We start from the raw sequence: 14,515 nt of genomic DNA on the forward strand, positions 1-14,515 counted from the left end.
CCAGCTGATTTCCCTGCAGCTTTCCCAGGAGCCGTTCCCACCTCCACATTTCCCAGCCAGGCAGGAATTAAAGCCCTGGGGGCTGCCTCAGCCCCTGGGGCAAGAAAAGCAAACTGCCCGGGGAGCAGGGTCCTCACTGCCAATCCAGAAGATTTACATCCACCTGCACATCAAAATAGCCCAGTGGGAATCCAGAGCTGCATCTAGTGACTTCAGGTGAGAATAAAGAAAGCTGTTACATTCAGACCATTATTGTTCATGCTGCTTTGTGAATTTATTTCTTTAAATTTTCCACTTGTGCTCCTGCCAAGAGAGATCTATTAGACAGAAAGCAGCAAGAGTAAAACTTTATCATTTTGTTTCAAACTATAAAATAATTTACATCACATATTTTACTTACTTTTGTCTTTTTGTTTGTTTTTTTTTTGAAACCACAAACATTCCAGCATCACACTGTAGGAATAAGAATAACAATAGAAAGCATAACCTTTTGCATAGTATTAAATGAACAGACAGAGTAAGTTCTTTATTTACAATTATTGTCTAGATAAAAAAATTCATAAAAACAGATGAATGAACATATATTAATAACCCCTAGTGGGATGGATTGCCAATGTACCACTGTATTGTTGTCCACAAATCTCATGCTGCTAAGTACAGTACGTAGAGAGCGAGCATTTATATATTGCAGGGAATTTTAACAAACTGATCATTTTGGTTTTTGATCCATTGTTCCCATCACAGAGAGGTCAAGCAAGAAAAGAAAGGAATTGTGATGCACGACTTGTAGTTGAAAGGTCATAGCTATTCTGCTTTAAAAAAAAAAAAAAAAAAGTCTATCATTTATCATATACATAAAGCACAGTCTCTGCTCACAAAAGCCCAAGTTTTCTATGCATCTCAGTTTATATATGTTTTACTATATATACACAGAATGCAGTGTTCGTTTTCTTAACAGTTTTCAAGTCTGCGAATGGTACCTTAGGGAGGGGTACTCCTACAGGAAAAAATTCAAAAAAAAAAAAAAAAAAGAAACAAAGAAAAAAAGAAACCAAGAAAAAAATATGAAGAGTGTTCGGAAACAAAAAGGCAAACAGTCAGTGTGTTAAGATGCTGAAAGGAAACTGTTCCAGTATTAATAGCTTCTGTAGATGTTCGAGTCCAAAGCTAGAGGCTTCCCTGTAAATAGATACCACTTTTGTCTTCTGAACAGAGATCCCGAGCGGGCCACAGAGAGCCAATCCGTGGTGTACAGAGGGGAATCACCGGATTTACAGAGCCACCGATCCTGACTGGCTCCCATCCCGGCTTGCTGGGAGCCAGCTACCACTGGCTACGGGCTCCTGCCAGCTCACACTGCCCGCAGGGACCTGGGCACCCTGCCGGGCTCAGCCCGCACCACACACAGCTAAGGACGAGCCAAAAGCATTGGAGCTCCTACCCCAGAGTCCGGAAGCTGGCAAGGGAAGCTGCTTAGAGCTTTACCTGGCTGATAGTCCTGATGCACCCTGAAAACTTCTGAGTTCAGTCTGCAGTTTGGCCATGAGTCTAAGCTTGGTTTGGAGAGTTCTGGCTTGGTTTAGCTGCTGTGACTGCAGAGATGCACCACTTTATGGAGCCAACTTTAAGACAACCAGAAAACACCTTAACAACTCAATTGATCGAGATGGTTGGAGGGTGTTTGGTTCCAACACGCCTGGCATAATCAATTGTGTAATTCAAAATGTCTTTTGCACTGTACAGTTATGGAAAAAATCATATGCTGAAAAGTCTCCAAGCAAACTTTATATTAAATACAAAAATTATTTATGAAAAATCTGTGATCCACAAAGTGCTTAGCATTCAAGTGGTTGACATAGCAATTGTATAAGCTCATAATTTTTAAGTTTTTTAGGGCTGTTACCATCTTGAAAAATGTTTTTCACCTTCCATACTGCAGGTTTTCAAAGCAGCTTTCTTGGTAGAAAGCTCAAGGTAAAATAATGTCTTTCTGTGTTACTACAGGAACACAAGCTTGGTTAAAAAAAAAAATCACACAAAGCACATCTCAATACACAATTAATAAAGATTTGTTCAGTCCTAATAGTGCAGAAATTACATTTTTCTTCAAAAAAAAAATCGAAGCAACAACCTACAGTGATTTTCATCCAAAATGCCAACAGCCCATACCTTGCAAATAAGAAGGAAATAAATGCCTAAAGTACTAATTGAAAAGGATTAACACAGTATATCACAAGATTTTAACATTTGTTTTATCTCCATATAGACAAACCAAATATAACTTATTTTAAATTATAAACTCATTTAATGTCTCTCTAAAAATAGTTTTAGAAGCCATTGCTGTATGTCTAAAGAATGAAGTAGCCTCCATTATTGTATGTTGCACCAAAACGAGTTCAAGCAGATTATCAGAAGGAAAAAAAAAAAAAGAAAAAGGAGAGAACCTGATCATTTTGATTTTTATTTGAAACAAAGGAAGCCTGGTTTACCTCCCTGTATATAGGATCACAATGCTACATCCAATGTGTTATATTTTGGCTTCTTTTGTTATTTACTAGCAGTATCTACATTATTAACAAAAAAATAACAAACAAACAAAAAAAAAATAAAGAAATCAGGCAGAAATCAGAGCACGGTTGTAATAAAATATCCAGGGTGCGAGAGTACAGACATTTTCAATGAGCTGAGCTGAGCCATTTTTATACTACTTCGGCAGGAAGTGCTTTCTTAACCCTACAAATAGTTAAGGATATTATCTACAGGTTTGTAAACAAATTACATTCTTTTTTTAGGACATAAATAAGTTAAAATAGTCAGAGCAATTTGAGCAGAAACAAGGCAACATGCCAACAAAGAAACTTTATATATATATAACTATATATATATAGATAGATATATACATATATATAATTAATTATCTATATACTTATATGTATATATCTCTATATATAGTCTCATAAATGTTTAAGTTCCTCTGTCCAACTGGTGCAAATCTACTGTGCAAGTTAAGCTTCGCAACTTCAAAAAAGTTATTTAAATTAATCTATACAATTGAGTCCATGCCACACAAGCATTTCAAAAAACTCACAGACCAGTGAATTGGATAAATAGCCTCAGAAAGAAGTCCTCTGCAGTTCCTGCTTAAGGAGGAAAAAAAAAAACAAAACAAAAAGGAAATAAAAACAAACAAAAAGAGAGAAAGAAGGGCCAGCAGTGTACAGTACATTCATGCAGGAGGATTTTTTTTTGTTTTTGTTTTTCTGAAAGGGAACGGGGAGGGGGGGGTATGTAAATCAGCCATTCATTCTTTCCCCAAAACCATTGTGATCAACAATTCATTCACTTGTCTCAGAGTGAATAAGAGTTCAAACAGCTTTTCAGCCAGCAATGTTTTTAATATATATATTTATATATCTCGGTTGCTGTGGGGTTTCTTATTTTATTCGACTTTAACTTTTCTTTTTTTTTTTTTTTTTTGCAAGTGACCTTTTCAGCTAAAGTGATGTCTCCAGGCTATGTATTGGGCTTCCTGGACTAGAAGAGGTAGCTGATTTACTTGTATCAGTTGTAAGATTGATTCCACTGTCGATAGCACTGTTGTTCTTGTTCAGCGAGGACGGTGGACTCGAGTTTTTCTTGAGAGCAGGGTCTTCTTCTAGGTCTGTGTCATCAATGAGTGGGATGTGGGGCTGGGAATCTTCTATCCTAAATTCAGGATGAGTCATAAAGTTGTGAATAGAGGTTCTAGATTCTGGTTTTTCTAAACCTTCATAGAGAGAGCTACGGAATGCCTTCACGACGCGGATCTGGGGGGAGAAAAGGAAAGGGCTGTCAGAGGGCACCTCCCCAGGGCAGCACCGGGGCAGAGAACACTTGGTGAAAAATGTAGCACATGGTTAGGGCAGTGCAGGCAGCTGGAGTCCAAAGTCTCTGGATGTTATATGCATAAACGAGTGGCTCAGTTATGTGCATTTTGAATGTCTGTGCCAACTGCAATATTAAAATAAATCAAGGTTTAAAGCCATCAAAGAACTGATGGGGAGGAGTGGTTAAAGAAAGCCAAGGTCCACTCGTGTGGTACATCCCTAGTAAAAGACAAGCCATGTTAATTGAAATGCAAATGTCAAACCATGCATGTTGATAGTTTTTTTGCAGTGAGTAAGTAGAAAGGCTTTTTTTTTTTTAATTAAAAAAGTCTCTTTTGTATTGTAGTTAAAAAAAAACCATTACACATAACATATCACACTTCACAAACAGAAAAGCACGGAACACAGACACGGTTGGATGGGTACGTATGAGACACACACAGGAGCCAAGTGTAAAAACTAGAATATCAATGTTTTTAAAGCAAAATCTAAATGGATGCAGCCAGGAGCACAAAAAGCCAAGCAGACAAAGTACTAAGCGTAATCATGCCACCACAGGGGAAAAAGAAAATCACAGTTACCACATGAACAGAGATAACTTGCACACAACAACTACACTTGGAAGCCTGGATAATGTGAACATAGTATCGTTGAACCAACTTTTATTTGTCCTTCATGCAGATGTGAGGTAAACACTCGAGTATAGACCCACTGTTCTAGCCATTTAGCTTGTTAATAAATAGAAGAACATGTAATAAAATAATGTATTGGTTGTTGGGTTGAATTGAGTCCCATTGTTAACAGCGAGCTGTTTTTGTTTGGTGTCTCGGTTGTGCAGTTAAATGCTGAAAGCCACACGATTTATGCCATATATGCAGTCTTTAAAGCAGGTCAGTGACCTGTGCCAGGGGCCATCTAATGCCAGCAACCACCTGGCAGTAAGAACAGAGGAGAAAATCAACTCAAGACTCAGCCCAGCGATTCTCAGGGATGGTGCCCACAGCTTTCCCAGTAGGAAATGGGAGGAGCGGAGTGAGGAGTGGGGACGCTACATCCTCTGTGGGTGGGCAAAGGGAGGGATGCTCTCTACGTCCCAGGGACCTACCAGTTCTCAAAAGAAGTGAAGGGTTGTGCTGGGTTACTGCTGAAAAAAACAGAACCTTTCGGAAGGGGGTGGAGGGGCAGAGAGGAAAAAACAGAATGGCAAAACGTGATCTGTTGGCAAATGTTTCATGACTAAGTATGAATTCTATCCCTCCACTTCCATGTAGTCCATGAGCAAACCTTGAGCATTTCTCAGGGGGGAGACCAAAACACAGGCAGAGGCAGAAAAGGTGCAAGCAGGTACTGTGAAAGCTTCTCCACACACATTTGAAATGGTTTGGTGGTTGGCATGTGGATCTTTTTACATGCAAATATGCTGCACATTGTTGGTTGGCCTGATAACACCACTGCTTTGTAAAGCTCTAATTCCTCTTTTCCTTGGCAGGCTGCACTTTAGTAATGGCATAGGGCCATGGGGTTCCAGCTGTGGGGTCCAGCTGATCCTGTGCTTGGAGCTGGCCAAGTTGGACAGAATTTCAGCACATTTCAGGAAGAGGCTGCCTTGGTTTTTTTTTTCTCTTTGAACTCGGTCCTTGTTTATGCTCTCTAAATTTGGATATTCATCATCTTTTAAAAATCTTAACAGCTGAAGTCCTGCCAACTTCAGATCCTTGGGTCAGCCCAAATACTCTCCCGTCCCTTCACACATACATTTGGTAACAGCAGGGCACAGTACAAAAAGTAGTTCATGTGACTGCTTGTGCTCCAAGTAAGAGGATTGGAGTGGCACAGAACAGCTCAGCCAGATCTTGGCGTGTGAGAACATTTTAGGTTGGCAGAGGTGCAAGAGGGAAGATTGTCTTGCACACTAAACCCAACAAATAAATTTGGAGTCAATTTTACCCACACAATCACACAGTGTACCTAAGAGAGCTCCTGGAGTTATAAACCAGGGGTTTGTGAGAGCTGAATCTGAGTTGTGCTGAGCTCTGTGAGGGCTCTGTAGAGTCAACAGAGTGGGGTAAGAGATTCATCTGCATTGCTAGAGGCAGAAAGGTGACAAACTAATTCCTTCACTATCTATGCCTGTCTAGCTTGTCTTTTAAAGTGCAGAATAATTAGTCTAAATGATGGAAAAAAAATTGTATGATTTTTGAGGCAGCCTTAAAACCATATTCCCATATTGCCCTATTTTAAATCAGGAAACTTTTTGTACCGTGGGTACTTTACAGGATGGGCTGATGAGGGGACATTTCTGCAAACCTCCCCTCTACTTCTGCTTTCTAAACGCAAGTACCAGTCCCCTCTTCAGCTGCAGCTGAATGCTAGAGCTTATCAATCAACAAGATAATCAAGATAATTCCATGATCTTGAAAGCAGCCACTTGTGGCATAGACTTAAGTTCTATTTGCCAGCTGGATTCTTTTTAGTGAAGGCAGATTTTTATTTGAATAAAAGGGTTTGATATTATCCTGAACAGATCCAGCAGAACACAGTGAAAGGAAAGCTTTCCTTCATCACACAAACAGTATTTAAGTCTCCGTGGTTTAGCAAGAGAGGAACTGCTCTCAATTTGCGAGCTCCACGTCCCGGAGCAGGGAACGCATCTGCATTGCTTTAACACCAACATTTGGCACCTCGTTTGGATTGAATTCCAAGCCTCTAGTCAATGCAGGGAAAGCTACAGATCCCAGTTGTGTTTGACAGGCAGCTCTGCAAACGTGCCTGCCATGACCTGGATTTGGGGCTCTGCAGTGGCTCCTGAATTAAGAAATTAATGAGCCATTGCAGGGAAGCACTGCAATGATGACTTTTGGCTCATGGATAGAGCTGCAGCCTCTTACTTTGGGTGAAGGTGTGTGGCAAAATTTTTGGCCTGGACTGTTTGGGTCCTGCAGGAACATTTAGATGTTTCTAGAACGGCTTCTACTTGTTCACATTGTTTGTACTGGAAATATTAGCTTAGAACTGCTTCAGCTCTGCTGACACCTAAGGTAGCTCATCTTCTGAAGGCAATGGTAACCTAAGGGCCAAACTGGGCACGTCCCTAAAGCTGACAATAAATAATATTAGATTTCTAAAGAGTTTTCTTCACAAGGCAGCTGTGGATACCCACGTTCTTTTCTTAAAATTTCTCTACAGAGAAATTAGTTTTCCATTAATTTCTCACTTTAGAGGAAACTCCCTCCTCAACTTAAAATTTTGCATATTTAGCTTGGCATCCAGAGGAAAACATTTATTTTTTTTTTAGTGTCACACCTCATCCAGTGACAGAATTTCAGCATTACAATAAAATTCAAAGTCTCATTCAAAGCCTGTCCCCAATGGATCAAATTATTGCTTGCAGGGACAAAACTTAGTGGACACAAAGGCAGAGGGTTTGTTGCACATAAAGGTGGCATTCCACCTTCTCTACCATAATACTGCAATATTTAATCTACTTATTATAGCTGATCCCAGACTTAAAAATATGATTTACCCAGAGTTACATGGCCCAACAGCAACAAATTCTTTTAATACATGCTTAAATTCAAGATTTGAGGTAATATCTGGTGTAAAAATGTTTAGGGGCTCTGCTGAAACAAAGCCCACCCAGGTTTTTTTGAAGATAAAATAAAGCAGATGAACTTGGGATGTTGTTATGGCTGTAAAAGCATGGAAAAGCAGGGACATCCATGATGGATAGAACCTGGGAAGTGTTGGTTTAGTATGAACTATGTAGAGTTCATGTAATGGTGCTTCTTTATGAGACTGACAATGCCAAGGGAAGACAAACAGTGAGATACAGCTCCCTTTTCTCACAGTAATGGAGACAACAGAAAAAAATGAACTGCTTTTAACAAAAGACTGTGGGGACAACACTTCAGGACATTTTTGACACTGCTATAAGTTTCCACTTCTTTCTTCTCTGGAGCTGTAACAGAAAAAAACTCTTCAGCTTCATCCCACCTTGAAAGTCAGATTTAGTATACTGCATCAGGCAAGAAAAAAAAAAGCAAAAACAAACAAAAAAAAAAAAAAAAGAAATAGAATTTTAGATACTACAATTGGTTTTTTTTTTTCCCATCAGAAGAAAAAGGTGATATTCAGAATGTCAGTCCTATGTACAACCATCTAGGCAAAATATCCAAAGCCTGGTAAGCACCAACAGCTGTTTATGGTTGGTAGTGTGTGGGCTTATACTCGAATGTTTACCTGGCTTCATCTAAGCCAAGTATCTGGAGTTTGGTTCACATTCATTTCAGGCTCAAGGTTAAAGACTCACAACCTCTTTTTATTTCACTCTCTCCTGCTGAACCCTTTTGTCCAATGTTCTCTAGCCCTCTGGGAAAACAAACACATTTAATATTCAGACAGTAGAGAGTAGGGCACTGCAACAGCAAATAAATTCAATACTGAAAGGTCAGTAAGGTGATTAGTATAAAATTGTAAACAAGAGGTCAATTTTGCGAAGAGATGCCAACTCTTAGGTGTAACTGAGACTATTCTAGGTCAAGACTAAAGCTGTACAAAGGTAAAGGAGTTTGGTCAAGGACTATTGCATATGGAAAGCTTTGAAATAGGAAACCTCTTCAGTATATTGGTATTTATTTCGTTTTGAAGCCTCCCAGTTTTAGGTGAGTAAAATCAGATTAGGTCTCCACAGGAGATGCTGCATGGATTGGAGTCACCCATAAATTTTGTGCCTCGTATGTTCTGGAGAGCAGAAGTCAAGCAAATTCAAATACAAAGTAAAAAAAAAAAAATCTATAAAAATTAGAATTCTAGTTTTCTGCTTTAATGAGTGAAATGGATGCACAACATTATCTGTGCTATACTCTTTCCACATAAAGATGCAGTAAATCCTGCAAGTGCTGCTGAAAATTCAAACCACAGGCAGCAAGGAAAGCAGAGCACCCCCACAGGCCTGATTCTCATTCCACAAAAGGCTCACAGGGCTGAATTCCACTGTGCTTTAGAGTATAAGAGCAGAGCCATATGCAGGGCTTCCACTTCCCCCAGCAGGATTGCTGCAAAATTATGGAGTTTGACATTTTTGTATCAGATTTAAATAAATCGCACAAGCCTTTAAGAGAACGTGTTTGTGCTTCAGGATCTAACCCTTCTTGCCATGGCACATCTCCACTTGAGGGCTTGGCTTTATATTTAGGCTCTAAATCTGCTTAATTAGCCTTCAGGGAGGAGATACAGGAGTTGATTTTGATTTTTTGCATATCCCTGCAGGGTTTGATCAAACCCTGGTTACAGCCAGGGGAAGTCCTAAGCTTTAGTATGGAACCCCAATTCAACGGTGCAACTTTTATAAACATATTTTTAGCTGTGGGTTTCAATTCTGCTTGGTCCATTTCCTCCTGTGATGGTTATACCTTCCTGTACTGAAAATGCCCACTGGGCTTGCTCTGGGATCTGAATGTAGATCGATATTGGGCAGCAATCTTTGCCTCAACATTTATTAAAATAGATGATTTCTTTAAAAGAAAATTGTTCCCATTTTTCTTCATGAAACGATTCCCTCCAAACAAGATTTTGCCTCAAGTTTTAGCTCTAAATTCTCAATTATTTCATTTACAGAAAATTAAATATGTAAGAAATATAAAAGCTCTTCATGCAAAGCAGACTGCAAACGGTTAAATGGAATCTTTAAGATGATCTCGTGGGAAATGGGCTGTGAGAGCCACAGGAACTCAGCTTGCTGAGTGCCTCACGTTGGTGTGGCACAATTTGCAGATGCTCATGGCCTTGTGCCAGCCCAAAGCAAACCCTGGGTGACACCTGAACCTGTAAATGACAGTTCCTGCCCCTGTGCCACCCCAGCAAAAGCTGAATGTCCAACACTGCTCCCTACGCACGACACGTTCTTGGCACGTCTCAGAAATGGCAACTATTCTTTAATTAAAAGGGGAATGGGAAAGGTCGTCTGGCCATGCAAATGAAGCCCCAATTCTGAAGGCTCTGGCCCCTCCAAGTGAAGCAGAGCACAAATCCAGCCTTAGGGGTGCTGAGCTCTGCTCTTGCATGAAGACACTTCTTAAAAACCAACCAACCAATCAACCAGGCATAAAAATAAGCCAAAGAAACCTTCTAAGCTCTGTATGATGGACAAACACCTCTGAGACAATTCTGTGGTTGACTGGTGAGATTTTAACTGCTGCTATAAAATTTGGAGTCGTGACTGTGTATTTTCTCCTGTCTCACCACACAAGTGGGTCACTAGAGGCCACTGCTGCTGGGGTTCATGCAGTAAAAAGTTTCAAGGGATTCTATTAAGTATTTGCTTCTAAAAACCTCTGACAAAACTGACAGTTCTCAACAGAACCAAGAAAAAGGAACTCTGGGAGGTCTCCTTTTGGTGGGGTTTGGTTTGGTTTGTTTGTTGTTTGCCCAGTGCTTTCTAAACTTAACAATTACAACCTTTTCTGAAAGAAGTGAGGGGGGTTTTTTAAGAGACCTGCAGTTCCTGACTGCTTCCAGTTGGGAAGAGTAGGAGCTCCATATGAGAATGAGGGGAAGAGCAAGCACAAAGGAATATTAAATGTGTGTCTTTCTTGGAAAATCTGAATCGGTGCTCTTTTGCATGGGTTACCTATTGCTAACACAAACCAGGTACAAACAGAGTGGGATAAAGACTTGTTTACTTTGTGTACAGTTAGATAGTCTCACCCTCAGTCTAATTAAAAAATCTAGCCATAAAGCATTAATCACATAATTTTAAGCACAAGATAATTTTTGGGGTTACTAATTCTGAGCTCCAAAAAGGAAAAAAGATGCTCCACTGCCCCAAGGTTCTGGGTTTTTTTCCCCCAAAATAAAACACAGAAAAAAATGCATATAAAATACACATCCACCAAAGGCTGTACCTGAACCCACCCCTAAGTCTGCTGTGTAAGAGCTTTCAAGTGATAGAAGTTTGTGTGTAAATCTGAGTGCTCATGCACTCAACAAAAACTAAGACTACATCCACAGAGAGCCTTAACTTCCCCATATTTTCATTTTCTGTAGTTTAAATATTTGCATATTAAACAGGTGTGCATATTTAGTGGGCATTTAAATGAATTTCTTGATTTTTTCAGCATATAGAAAATGCCAAGTTTTAATTTGCAGGAATTCTTGCTCTGTTTATTTAAAGCTTCAACACCTTTCAAAAGAGACGAGGGATTCATGGATGGACCCCACTGTTATCAGTTAATGGTGACATCCAGGAGTTTGTAGTTTGTGATTGGCAAAAACACCTTGACGGCTAACTAGGGAAACTTTTGTATTGTATTAAATATTCCCTTAATTAAAGGATTCCACAACTCTGAATGGGCCAAATTTGTGAATGGCTGCTAACTACATGTAATAACTTGCTAATCTGTTTCACAAACCACTGCAGGAGTGGATTTCACAGGAAGATTTCTCTTTAAGCAGGCACTAAGCTTTGAGTCAAACATTAATTTGCCCAAAAATACTAGAAAAAAATTCCATTTAAAAAAAAAAAAATTCCAAAATGTTACTATAAGCCTGCAGAAGAAATCTCACAGATTCCTGAGGAGTCACAATTAACTTTCTATTAAAAAGAAATATAATTAGTAAAGAACTTCATAAATGCTCTGTTAAATTCGACTGACATCTTATCAAGAGAGCATCATGTGATTCCTCTAATTTTTTGCTAAGTATTTATTGACATCAGACCCTCTCCATTTTAGGCACCCAAAATGACACCTGAAATACCCCAATTGTTGCAACTGGCTCAGCCATTTTCGAGAACTAGACCTTGTTTTCCTTCCTATACTCTCCCTTGACGCTCCCCAAAATATATTTACATATATTTTTTAAAATCCTGAAGAATGGGAAAGCCTTCAAAATCAGAAGTACAATTATCCCGTTATTCCCTCCACCCCATGGGAAGAGGGGAATGATTTGGGGGTTGAGCCACTCTGAGCAGCTCAGAGGAAAGCAGCCAGTCCTGTGTGACCACACACAGTTTAAGCACAGAGTTAAAAGCAGACCTAGGTGAGCACTTTGCAACTGGGATTTCCTCAAAAATGCCAATTCATAAAAACATACCCCATTTCTATGAAATTTGGATTAGGAAAGGTTTTCCAGGTTCTGGAAGATGAACAACCCACTACAAATACCCCATTTAAAATTAAAAACCGTGGGGCTTTTATTTGTTGGTGTTTTTTCACTGCCATTCATAAGTTTGCATCTTTGTATGAATAAATCAAAACTTTCCCTAAGTGTTATAGTTCCGATTTAATACCAACAGGCATTCTGCTGTGGTAATAAAACACCAGCAGTCCAGAAAAACCACTTTAAAATCCCAGTGTCCAATTGGCCTCTGCCATGGAGATCCCTATCTCTGGGCAGTTTAACAAATCAATCATCTGGCTTTTATTGCCCTGAATAAACGTGGCTATAACCAGAGGAGCTCTGGAGAGCTGTTTTATTTCTCCAAATGAAAGGTGACAAAGGCTGGAGCAGATTCTGCTTTCTCCTATTAATTAACTGCAGCCCATAAAGGAGCGAGGCCCTTGTCAAGACACAAGAACATCCAATTCTTGTTGCTTTGCTGCAGTGGAGAGTGGAGAGGGAAGATAAATTGTCTATTTAAATTCTATTAGATCTTTCCTCCCAGAGTGCTGGCTACAGCATGTCAGGGAAACATTTCCCACAGCACCACGAGCTGCTCCCAGTTTCCTGCTCAAATGGAGAAAGTTTACCCTGGGAAGTCATTCCCTGGGTGAAAGGCAGCTTTGGAATTTTGGTGGTTTGTGCCCTCACGTGTGGAAGCGAGTGAACCTGGGCTCAGGAACCTGGCACAGCTTCATGACTTTGCTTCTCCCAATCCTGCTGCTGCCATGGAATAGTTCAGGTGAAAGTTCTCAGGCCAAACTTCCCAAGATAAAAGTAGGAAAATCTCCAAGGAGCAATTGCCAAAGTTGGAACTGAAATAGCTTTAGCAAAAATGATGTTTCTCCTTTAAATCCGACAGACTTTCAGGTGGCTGGTTGCCTGCTGCTTGCATGAAAAACACCTTTAAAAACCAACCAACCAATCAACCAGACATGAAAAAAAGCAAAAAAAACCCCTTCAGAGATCTGTCTGATGGACAAATACTTCTGAGACTATTTTGTGATTGTTCGATAAGATTTAATTGCTGCTATAAAAGTCATGTCTGAGTGCTTGGTGTGCAAATACTGAGGGGGTTTGCACTCAAACTTGAAAGGTCAAGCTTCCTTTTTCCTGCAGGAGTTCTGGAATTTTATGCCTTTCTCTTGTTGGCCTTATCTCTGTCTGCCTTCCCTCTCTGTGTTGGCCAGAGAGAAAAGAGCAGTTTCTTCTCTGTCTGGCCAACTTCTCTCTAAAACTTGTATAAGGAATATGCCCCGTTATCTTCTGCAGCGTGTGACAAGCTTGTAAACGGAGTTCTCTACATTTAAATATTCTTTTAATGCTCTAATACAAAATAGCCACTCACAGTCCTGGATAAATAAAAATCTAGAACCAAAGTCTTACTGAGAAACTGGAATTTTTCTGTTACTGAAGCAGCCCTTCCTTATCAGCTGCCTCAAAGATGTTTCATTCCCTTCAGTACCTCTCCAGAAGATATTTTGCATCTAAAACCAAGCTGTGTCAGGATTTTAGGATTCAGAAATCTGCTTCTTCTAAGAAATTTGTTACCACACCAATTTTGCTGTTTCAACATTGTCCTTTGATTTGTCTAGGTCCCTCCTGCTTCAATGCTTACCTGCCAGTGAACTCAGAGATATAAATCTACACCTAAATAAGACAGAGAGAATAAACCTAAATAAGGTGCAGAGAATAAATCTAAATAAGTCTTTCACCTTTCATGTAAAGTTTAACCCCTTAGCCTGGCATCATAAACTACATTCCCTATTTTCTTGTTCCTTCCTTTCCGTGTCTTTCCTGGACATGTTACTGAGGATTCCTGGTGGAATGATCTGATATCTGAAAAGCCCTAAAATCATTTAAAATCTATCTTTTATAAGCAGTAGAAAATACATCAATGACACTGAGAAAACCTGACAGAACCCTCAAATAAAATTGAAATCTCCTCACAATAGGTAAAAAATGACCAAAATTCCTGTCCTCACCGTGAGTTAGCAAAGAGAAAGAGAGAGCAACTCCTGGGGAGTATCTACTGTACACAAAGTAATCACGTCCCAGGTTTTGAGCTAATTAAAGTCAGAGCAGAGACTGGGGAGGGGCAGAGGAGCTGAGTCTCAAGCGACTCTGGCTAAGTTGGCATCTCTGAGGGTCGGGTGCAGTAAGAATTCACACTCACGCCCAGCCGCAGCAGCAGAGGTGCTGGTAGGAGAGGAAAGAGCATTGGATAACGATACGTGACTAGGGCTAGAAATATTGGTTACATCCTGGGTCTGGCTTGTGACGGAGGACTGTCTCCTGAGAGCCCCCTGAAAGGAAGTGCCACTCTTGAAAGTATTGACTACTTCGATCTGTAACGGAGGAAAGAACGAGACAAGTTGCTTAAAGTATGGATACAGTTGCATAACTGACAGGAATAATCATGAAAAACAACAAATCAACCGTGCACACGTTTCTACTTCAGGTGGAATCAATATTTTTAAGGGTCCCTTTTC

At 39.9% G+C, this 14,515-nt stretch overlaps 1 protein-coding gene across 14 annotated transcripts in view; it reads right to left on the reverse strand.

Annotated features, from left to right (window-relative positions):
• Positions 1 to 252: 252 nt before the first annotated feature.
• ATP2B2 (ATPase plasma membrane Ca2+ transporting 2) overlaps positions 253 to 14,515 on the reverse strand; it is a 385,606-nt gene continuing 371,343 nt past the window's right edge. For 9 of the 14 annotated variants that reach the window (XM_039558677.1, XM_039558674.1, XM_039558680.1 and 6 more), the window contains one exon: positions 253 to 3,806. In XM_039558677.1, the coding sequence (XP_039414611.1) occupies positions 3,495 to 3,806 (312 nt within the window). In that variant the 3' untranslated portion in view covers positions 253 to 3,494. Of the gene's footprint in view, positions 3,807 to 8,178; positions 8,235 to 14,199; positions 14,372 to 14,515 lie in introns of all 14 variants that reach the window. The other 5 variants (XM_039558681.1, XM_039558678.1, XM_039558682.1 and 2 more) reach the window with 3 other exon arrangements.

This window comes from Corvus cornix, chromosome 12, assembly GCF_000738735.6.
Source record: "Corvus cornix cornix isolate S_Up_H32 chromosome 12, ASM73873v5, whole genome shotgun sequence".
In the NCBI taxonomy this organism is placed as follows: domain Eukaryota; kingdom Metazoa; phylum Chordata; class Aves; order Passeriformes; family Corvidae; genus Corvus; species Corvus cornix.